The sequence below is a fragment of the Perca fluviatilis genome, chromosome 10 (assembly GCF_010015445.1).
Source record: "Perca fluviatilis chromosome 10, GENO_Pfluv_1.0, whole genome shotgun sequence".
Lineage (NCBI taxonomy): Eukaryota > Metazoa > Chordata > Actinopteri > Perciformes > Percidae > Perca > Perca fluviatilis.
This window is the reverse complement of record NC_053121.1, coordinates 38,842,920-38,853,530: the sequence shown is the minus strand read 5'-3', so window position 1 is coordinate 38,853,530 and position 10,611 is coordinate 38,842,920. Positions and strand designations below refer to the sequence as shown.

At 42.2% G+C, this 10,611-nt stretch overlaps 1 protein-coding gene across 1 annotated transcript in view; it reads left to right on the top strand.

Moving 5' to 3' along the window:
- Positions 1-2,779: 2,779 nt before the first annotated feature.
- The window catches only part of stard15 (StAR-related lipid transfer (START) domain containing 15), a 14,260-nt gene continuing 6,428 nt past the window's right edge, over positions 2,780-10,611 (top strand). The window contains exons 1-2 of the mRNA XM_039813471.1: positions 2,780-3,007; positions 9,591-9,738. Coding sequence (XP_039669405.1) covers positions 2,861-3,007; positions 9,591-9,738 — 295 coding nt within the window. The 5' untranslated portion in view covers positions 2,780-2,860. The remainder of the gene's footprint in view (positions 3,008-9,590; positions 9,739-10,611) is intronic.

Sequence of the window (10,611 nt, the reverse complement as noted above, 5' to 3'; positions counted from 1 at the left end):
GGGAACTCTTGACACATGATTAGATTTATGTGACAAAGTAGACAATCCTTTATCATCATTGATGAGGAAAGGTATCCTAGACGTCGTTCTAGCGTTATGCACAACCATGCTATAGTTAGCCGAGCAGCTATGAAACTTCAAATTTACACAAATACCCAGACTGATGTCATGAAGTGGTGTGTGTATGACGCGCCAATTTGTACGCTATTATTGCCGTGTTATCAAGACGCATACTCGCTTTTTAGCGTATTTGGCCTCCATTGACTTACATTACCTTGGGATTGTGTGTGAAGTGATGCCGTAGCCAGTAGTATGAAAGGGAGGGGGATGGGTCAAACACAGGACTTTCACCCATGAGACCGGGGATCAGGTCCCGCGTGTCACGTTTTCCTAAATCCAACCTGGTTTTCTTTTCTGACTCCCAACCGCTTGTCCGTTTCTTCTTTCCTAAAACCGACGTGACGTAGCCTCGCGATAACACGCCACTTGGCTTTAGAAAGTGGCGTGTGGCGTGTACGTATATGCTGTGACGTTGCAGACTGCCGTCCGCTGTGTACAGCGTAGACATACACGCGGATTAGGGCTGGGCGATATGGAGAAAATCAAATATCACGATATTTTTGACCAAATACCTCGATATCGATACCACAACGATACTGTATAGTTGACTATTGGTGATTTCACAAAATATTTACACAATGAGATTTTAGATCAATAATCATCAGTAATGTAGATATAATGACTAAGTGGGTAAAGGGGAATAATAGAACAGTGACAACAGTCTGGTAAGTTCAGAAAAGTACATCACTTTACTGTAATGCAGCCTTTAAAACCAGGAAAAGACACTTATGTCATATTACGATATTACGATATCCAAAATCTAAGATGATAGCTAGTCTCATATCACGATATCGATGTAATATCAATATTTTGCCCAGCTCTAACACTGATAGCTCAAAATGCGTGCTGAAAACACACCATTTGGCTTAAGAAAGTTGGCGTGTATGTTAACGCGAAGTTATGATGTCATGTTGCAAATAGGCAGAATTACCTGTTGAGAGGACACTTTGGTGTCCCATTTAAAAAATCCTTGCTCCTCATGAGCTCTTTCCATCTTGGAAAAGCCACTCCAATATTAACTTTGGTCTTGTTGCTTTGCTTGCATGTATCCTGAATGATTCTGAATGGCAGATTCTACACTTACGAGAATACTTTAATTAGTTGGTGGAAGTAATTACACATGAATGAGCACATATTTCTGAAAGAACAAATTTTTTTGTTGTTGCTAAGAATCAACTCAAAAAATTACACAATGTAGGTTTAAAAAGGATCAAGAACTTCGGAAAAAGACCCGTTTTTATTACACCTGTGACTTCACCTGTCCCTTCTTTCCTTGTATATATATACGTATATATTATTATTTCATCTTGTTTCGGTGAGAGTTTCTCTGCTGTTGTTCGCAGCTCTTTCTTCCAGTGTTTAGTCTATCTACCTCTCAGTTTTTCATAATTTATTTTGTGTAAAGAAGTACTCTGTCTTGTATGTAAATAAATATATGAATTTGGTTTGAAATAAAGTATTTGAGAGTTCCTGTTTCGAACCTAGAAGAACACGTCTTCACTGTATGACGTGGTTGTGTAACGGAGTTTTTGAAAATAGAAGTTACTGGAAACCAGCAGCTGGAGTAGGGGGGAGGTTAACACTGAGACAGGAAACAGGAAGTGACATCATCTTCCTCTCAACAAGTTAACATGTTCACAATTTTATACTTTACATTTACAAGTGAAATGCTGATTTTAATATTGTCTGTGTGTGTCTGTGTATGTGTGTGTCTGTATGTGTGTGTGTTAGTGTGTGTGTGTGTGTTAGTGTGTGTATGTGTTAGTGTGTGTGTAGGTATGTGTGTGTGTTAGTGTGTGTGTGTGTGTGTGTGTGTCTGTATGTGTGTGTGTGTGTGTGTGTATGTGTCTGTGTGTGTCTGTGTGTGTGTGTGTCTGTATGTGTATGTGTTAGTGTGTGTGTAGGTATGTGTGTGTGTTAGTGTGTGTGTGTGTGTGTGTGTGTCTGTATGTGTGTGTGTGTGTGTGTGTTAGTGTGTGTATGTGTTAGTGTGTGTGTAGGTATGTGTGTGTGTTAGTGTGTGTGTGTGTGTGTGTGTGTCTGTATGTGTGTGTGTGTGTGTGTGTGTGGGTCACACTTCTTCTCTGACATCAGATATCGGTCTGAGTCTGATTCCGCGCCCTGCCGCACCTGAACAACAGGTATCAGTTACCGCTGTGTTCAGGGGCCGTCGGACATCAAAACGCTCGGCTCAAAGCACCGAACTACACGCAGCTGTCCCACATTCAGCTGTTTGATACAAGAAAAACAGTAACATGGGGTCGGGAAAAAATGCCAAAAATGTCATTAAAAAAAAATGGGACAAAAACATTGAAAAATATGTCAAAAACTCTCTCTCTCTCTGTCTCTCTCTCCCTCTGTCTCTCCTTTTCTCCCTCCCTTTCTCCCCCTTCTCTCCCTCCCTTTCTCCCCCTTCTCTCCATCCCTTTCTCCCTCCCTCTCCCTCCCTCCCTCCCTCTCTCTCCCCTGCTCCCTCCCTCCCTCCCCCCCTCCCTCCCTCCCTCTCCCTCCCTCCCTCTCTCTCCCCTGCTCCCTCTCTCCCTCCCTCCTTCCCTCCCTCTCCCTCCCTCCCTCTCTCTCCCCTGCTCCCTCTCTCCCTCCCTCCCTCTCCCTCCCTCCCTCTCTCTCCCCTGCTCCCTCCTTCCCTCCCTCCCTCCCTCCTTCTCTCTCTCAGTCCGTGAAGAAGCAGCAGAGAGGAACGTCCCAGAGTCGGAGTTCCTCTTCTTGTTTCTATGTAAAGATGGCTGTGCAGATCCCAGATGACTCGGTCTTCTCCTCCTTTAAGGACCAGTGTCTGAGCCCCGACGGCTGGATCAGCCGCTACAGTAAGGGGGGGGTGACGGTGTGGTGCCAAGCCGAGGAGAGCCGGACCGTGCAGAAACTCAAGGTAAAAACACTTCAACTACTACAGGTAACAAGGCTCACCTGGGGGAAGTACACAGGCCTGGAACTAGTCCCAGTTACACAATAAAAGTAATAGTTGCATGCAGGTGAGCAGGTGCATCTGGTTACATAAATACTCTACATATACTCTAATACTATATATATATATATATATATATATATATATATATATATATATATATATATATATAAAGAGAGAGAGAGAGAGAGAGAGAGGCAGAGAGTATATATAAATACTATATAAACTGGTATACATAAGTCCTGAAACAAGTCAGTTTTTCAGAATAAAAGTCAACATTTTGCAGATTAATAGTCTAGAAAAAATGAGAAAAAGTGGAGAAAGATTTGAGAAAAAATGGAAAACAAAAAGAGGATCCAAATGATTATTAAAAGAGTCTGTGATTATTTTAATAGTTGTGCAGGTGAGCAAATGCACCTGGTTGCATAAATAATCTAATACTATATATATATAAGTTCTGAAACAAGTCCGTTTTTCAGAATAAAAGTCAACATTTTGGAAAATAAATGTTAGTAAGTAATGACTAATGGATTACCTGGCAACTAAATAACTAACTAAAGTTATTTCCCAACTATTTTGACAATCGATTACTCAGTTTGGATCCTCCTTGGATCCTATTTTTTCTCACTCAATTTTTTTCTCATTTTCTCTTCATTTTACTCAATTTTCTCTTAAAAAAAATTTTCCGGACGTTTTTGTTGCTTGTCCCTGATTGGTTGAACTCTGCAGCTCTGCGTCGGCGTGCTAAAAAATTCAGAGTGGAAAGGAAAACGTAACGGCTGAAACTGGAGCGCAGAGCTGGGAGACCGTACGGAGCAGACAGGGGTCATCAATGATTAGAGCTCTGAACACCTTCTGTAGTTTGGACTTTTATTTTGTGCACAGGAAGAAATCTGTGTTCCTCGCTCAGACTTTGTGAAAAAAGTGTGTGTGTGTTTTGTCTGTGTGTGTGTGTGTGTGTGTGTGTGTGTGTCTGTGTCTGTGTGTGTGTCTGTGTCTGTGTGTGTGTCTGTGTCTGTGTCTGTGTCTGTGTGTGTGTCTGTGTCTGTGTCTGTATGCGTGCGTGTGTCTGTTTGTCCGTGTTTGTGTGTCCGTGTGTGTGTGTGTATGTGTGTGTGTCTGTGTCTGTGTGTGTGTCTGTGTCTGTGTCTGTATGCGTGCGTGTGTCTGTTTGTCCGTGTTTGTGTGTCCGTGTGTGTGTGTGTATGTGTGTGTTTCCATGTGTGTGTGTGTGTGTGTGTTTGCATATGTGTGTGTGTGTGTGTGTTTGCGTGTCTGTATGCCTGTGTGTGTGTCTTTCTGTGTGTGTATGTGTGTGTGTTTGCGTGTGTGTGTGTGTGTGTGTTTGCGTGTCTGTATGCCTGTGTGTGTGTCTTTCTGTGTGTGTGTGTATGTGTGTGTGTTTGCGTGTGTGTGTGTGTGTGTGTTTGCGTGTCTGTATGCCTGTGTGTGTGTCTTTCTGTGTGTGTCTGTGTGTGTGTGTTTGTGTGTGTATTTGTCCATGTTTGTGTGTCCGTGTGTGTGTGTCTGTGTGAGTGTGTTTGTGTGAGTGTGTGTGTGTGTGTGTGTGTGTGTGCGTGTGTGCGTGTGACTTCCTGTAACGTTGTGGTTCACTTCCTGTGGTCAGCCTCCGGTCAGACTCTGAATAATAAATAAACAATAATTACACCTCTGAACACAAAACATCTTCTGTCTATCTCTGTGTTTTCTCCTTAACTTCTTCAGGACATGAACACCTGTTTCCTGGGTGAAAGTCTTGTGTTTTCTCCTTAACTTCTTCAGGACAGACACACTCACACACACACACACACACACACACACACACACACACACACACAGAGCTGCTGCTGCTGCTAAAGATGATGATGATTTGGATGATTTTAATAATTCAGGAAGTCTTTCAGGAGCAGCGAGGCGCTTCTTCTCACAAATGAATATTTAAACTGTGGAGCCGAACGTTGATCTAAACATCTCAATCTGACTCGGACACTCAGACAAGCAACAAAATCCTTTAAAAAAGGCTTAAAGGTCCCATGACATGCTGCTTTTTGGATGCTTTTATATAGACCATTGTAGTCCCTAATACTGTATCTGAAGTCTCTTTTATATAGACCTTAGTGGTCCCCTAATACTGTATCTGAAGTCTCTTTTATATAGACCTTAGTGGTCCCCTAATACTGTATCTGAAGTCTCTTTTTTATATATATATACCGTAGTGGCCCCCTAATACTGTATCTGAAGTCTCTTTTATATTAGACCTTAGTGGTCCCCTAATACTGTATCTGAAGTCTCTTTTATATAGACCTTAGTGGTCCTCTAATACTGTATCTGAAGTCTCTTTTATATAGACCTTAGTGGTCCTCTAATACTGTATCTGAAGTCTCTTTTATATAGACCTTAGTGGTCCCCTAATACTGTATCTGAAGTCTCTTTTATATAGACCTTAGTGGTCCCTATACTGTATCTGAAGTCTCTTTTATATGACCTTAGTGGTCCTCTAACTGTTATCTGAAGTTTTTTATATAAACCTTAGTGGTCCCCTAATACTGTATCTGTAAGTCTCTTTGGGCTGCTAGTGGTCCCTTAAACTGTATCTAAGTCTCTCCTGAAATTCAGCATGTGCAGTACAGGCACAATAGTCCCAAATGGCTTTCCTTAGGATGTACCATTTCTAGTGACTAGTAACTGGGGGGATGGGCGGTTAAAGTGGTGGGCGTATGGCCTCGACCACTGCCACTTTGCCATTTAACCATATAATTTCTCTCTCTCTCATGGGTGGGCCATTATTTGCCTAAGCACATTACCTTACCTGGCTCTTCACTCCACTGGCTTTCCTGCATTGACCCATCTATTTCCTTTCCTCAGACCATTTCTGGCATCTTTCCCTCTCCATTTCTCCACTACTGCTGTCTTACTGTTGTCTCATATACTCCTACTGTTGTCTCATAATTCTCTACTGCTGTCTCTCTACATACTGTCTCTCTACTGTTGTCTCTCTACTACTGTCTCTCTACTGCTGTCTCTGTTGTCTCTCTACACTGTTCTACTGCTGTCTCTCTACTGCTGTCTCTATACAGTGTTGTCTCTCTACATACTATCTCTCCTGCTGTCTCTCTACTGTTGTCTCTGTACTACTGTACTGTTGTCTCTCTAATAATAATTTCTGTTGTCTCTCTACTACTGTCTCTACTACTGTTCTCTACTGCTGTCTCTCTACTGTGTTCTCTACATACTACTCTCTACTGTTGTCTCTACTACATATTTTTACTCTCTACTGTTGTCTCTCTACTACTGTCCTCATATACTCTCTACTGTTGTCTCTAAAACTGCTGTCTCTACTGCTGTCTCTACCTACTACTCTCTACTGCTGTCTCTCTACTGCTGTCTCTCTACATACTACTCTACTGCTGTCTCTCTACTGCTGTCTCTATAACTACTCTCTACTGCTGTCTCTCTACATATACTATCTCTACTGTTGTCTCTCTACATACTACTCTCTACTGCTGTCTCTCTACTGCTGTCTCTCTACATACTACTCTCTACTGCTGTCTCTCTACTGTTGTCTCTCTACATACTACTCTCTACTGCTGTCTCTCTACTGCTGTCTCTCTACATACTACTCTCTACTGTTGTCTCTCTACATACTACTCTCTACTGCTGTCTCTCTACTGCTGTCTCTACATACTACTCTCTACTGCTGTCTCTCTACATACTACTCTCTACTGCTGTCTCTCTACATACTACTCTCTACTGCTGTCTCTACATACTACTCTCTACTGCTGTCTCTCTACATACTACTCTCTACTGTTGTCTCTCTACATACTACTCTCTACTGCTGTCTCTCTACATACTACTCTCTACTGCTGTCTCTCTACATACTGCTATTGTAGTATTAGTATTAGTAGTAGTTTTATTCTAAAGTGCCAACGATATAACGGCCTACAAGTCCAGCTGAGAGGATTAGACATTTAAACACACAACTGGTTGGATCCTGAACACTTTCTACAATGTTTATACTAATATAATACTATAATAATAATAATAATAATAATAATAATAATAATAATAATAATACTTTAACTACATTTTCCTGATAATACTGACACGCTTTAACTGCAGTAACATTTTCCCTGCAGACCTTTAACTGTACCAGAGTATTATTACAGTGTTGTATGAGTTCTTTGGATGGATGTCATGACAGAGAGACATACGAAGACACAGAGCCTTTATGAATGATTAACGTGCAGCAGAGCCGTGCTGATTGAGTTACACGGTGCGTTTTGGGTGTCTGGTGACTGAACGCTGCTGTCAGACTGCAGCAGTGGAAACCAGTGACGTCTTCCAGTCAGCCGCCATCTCGCATGACGTCCAGCTCTCTGCAGACGGACGGCTCTGTTTACAACGTGTCTGAGCAACATCCACAAAAACAAGGAACATTTAGCTGTAACCTGGGGGACAAGGTTCCTCATATTACAGATGGAAACAGTTATTTTCTGGCAAAAGTGTCAGAAAAAAATGTCACTTTCTCTCCGATTTTTGGTCACTTTTGTTTACGTTGTAGTTGCAGAGCTTCACTGTTATTACTGACCGACATCACTAACTAAATTACATCTTGCACTATCTGTATATTGACTTCACTAGTTCTCAGCATTCATATAGACTATCTATTTATATATATTGCGTTATAACCATAATTTAATTTACACTAACTGTATTCTGACTCTTTACTACATCTCAGCAATGTTATAGATTGTCTATTTATGTATATTATGTTATTACCCTTCCACCATCGCATTTCCATCTACTTTTCTTGTACTATATTGAATGTGAAACTGTATGTTGTCGTGCACACTTATGCTTTTCTTGGCCAGGTCGGCGTGGCAAATGAGAACCTGTTCTCAATGGCCTACCGGGTTAAATAAAGGTTAAAATGTTTTTTTTTTAAATAATCAGAGGTGTGTTTTGGGCGTAACATACAATCAACCAATCAGAGATCATCTCCCATTCCCTTTAAAAGCCAGGCGCATTTGGACCTTGGAGCATTGCTGTTATGATGGATATGCACCGTAATATTTTATTTGTAATCTTCTGTGTGTGTGTGTGTGTCTAGTAGAGTGAGTGAGAGAGTGATGGTGATTGTCTTCAGAGTGAGTAGTGACTCTAGAGTCATAGTGAGAGAAACAAAGTGTCTCCCCTCTTCTTTCTGACCACGGTGGGAAATCTGGAGCAGGAAACGTTTTGAAAAGTGTGTGTTTGTGTCTCAGATGAGGATAGTAGCCTATCGTAGGCGCCGATTTATGTTTTCCTCTGTGGGTGCTCATTGGTGCATTTCAGAACCTTAGGAAATGGACAGCGGCCGACACAAACACACACGCCTATTAACGCGATAATAAAGCTGTAAAGTAGGCTTTCAACTCAGGACAGCTCCACTTCTCACAGATACAGAGAGGATTGGAGATGAAAAGTGTAACTGACACGTAACCGCGATCAGCTTCGTGGCCCTGGTGGAACTCTGCACTGGTGGTGGATGTCGATGCACTGGCATCATTAGGTTTTGCTTTTTTAATAACAAATCTTTCCATTTTAGTCTCACTCAGTATACACTGTATAATGCATAGCTGCCAACACTCCTGTTTGTCCCGGGTTTCTCCCGTTTTTTAGCCCTATCTCCCAGACCCCTCCTGGTTTGTTATTTCTCCTGGGAAACTCCCATAATTTGCAGCATGGCCCAAACTCCTTTATAAATAATCAGATCAATATGTTTGTTTAATGTTGACCAGTTGCCAGATCTTGTATGACACGCATCCTATTCACACAATCCACACACCATACAATTTTCAACACGTTTGTCACCTCAACCTGGCAACCTGTAACCCTCAACCTGGCAACCTATAACCCAGTTCTCTGCGCAAGCTTCACGGAAATAATTTCAGACCCGAAAGCTAGCCGATAAAGATGGCAGGTGAAGGTGGTGTTCCTGCAAAGAAATCGAAATATAGCTGTACATTTCAACAGTGTTGAGCGCAACAATTTACATGCATCTTACTGACAGTCATATCGACAACCTCCACGCTTTTTGTAAGGTGTGTCACATTGAATTTAATGTAGCGCACGGCGTGAAAAATGACATTACCCAACATATTAAAAAATAAATAATACACTTACACTTACAGAACACTGTATGTAAACTGTAAACTCCCCCCGTGCCACCATGCTCCTGCACAAATCAAAATCTCCCGGATTTTGAAAAGGAAATGTTGGCAGGTATGGTATAATGGGGGGATGAAGGGGGGTCACTAAAGAGGAGTTTTCATCCGAGAAACGCTGTGATTGGTGGATAGGATATGGAACAGGGGACTGACAGCGACATAACCAATCACACTATGACAGACGCTCCACTTAGCACCAACTGCAATGTCTCATTTTAAATGAATGGAGCCTACTGGCAGCCTGGCACATGTGGGTGCTCGAGCTCCAGAGCACCCACGAAATCGGCGCCTATGGATAGTAGTGTAAGAGTTATAATCTGTGTGTGTTTGTGTCTCAGATGAGGATAGTGTGTAAGGACGTGGCAGCGGAGACGCTGTACGACGTCCTCCATGACACCAGCTACCGCAGGAAGTGGGACACCAACATGATCGACACGTACGACATCGGCCGGCTGACCGCCAACGCAGACGTCGGATATTACTCCTGTCAGTTCATCCTGATCCTCAATAACTCTCTCACAGCTGGAGTGTGTTTTAATGTGTTTGTTCTGTCTGAAGGGAAATGTTCCAGTCCTGTATGTGTGTGTGTGTGTGTGTGTGTGTGTGTGTGTGTGTGTGTGTGTGTGTGTGTGTGTGTGTGTGTGTGTGTGTGTGTGTCTGTGTGTGTTGGGGCTTGTTTAACTATATTCGTGGTGTCCAAAAACCAGGAGTCCAGTATACTTGTGACTGTTGAGGTCTATACTTGTGGGGTCCCGACAGCTTTGTGGGACCAAAATACTGGACCCCCCAAGTTAAAAGGGCTATTTGAGGGTTAAGACTTGGTTTTAGGATTAGGGTTAGAATTAGGTTATGGTTCGGGTGAGGGTAAGGGTTAAGGTTAGGCATGTAGTTGTGATGGTTAAGGTGAGGGTAAGGGTTAAGGTTAGGCATTTAGTTGTGATGGTTAAGGTGAGGGTAAGGGTTAAGGTTAGGCATTTAGTTGTGATGGTTAAGGTGAGGGTAAGGGTTAAGGTTAGACATTTAGTTGTGATGGTTAAGGTGAGGGTAAAGGGTTAAGGTTAGGCATTTAGTTGTGATGGTTAAGGTGAGGGTAAGGGTTAAGGTTAGGCATTTAGTTGTGATGGTTAAGGTGAGGGTAAGGGTTAAGGTTAGACATTTAGTGGTGATGGTTAAGGTAAGGGTAAGGGGCTAAGGATGCATTATGTCAATGACGGGTCCCCACAAAGATAGTGCCACAAACCTGTGTGTGTGTGTGTGTGTTTGTGTTGTAACGTATGTTGTGTTGAAAAGTGTGTTTGTGTGTGTCTATGTGTTTGTCTGTGTGTGTGTGTTGTAACATGTGTTGTGTTGTAAAGTGTG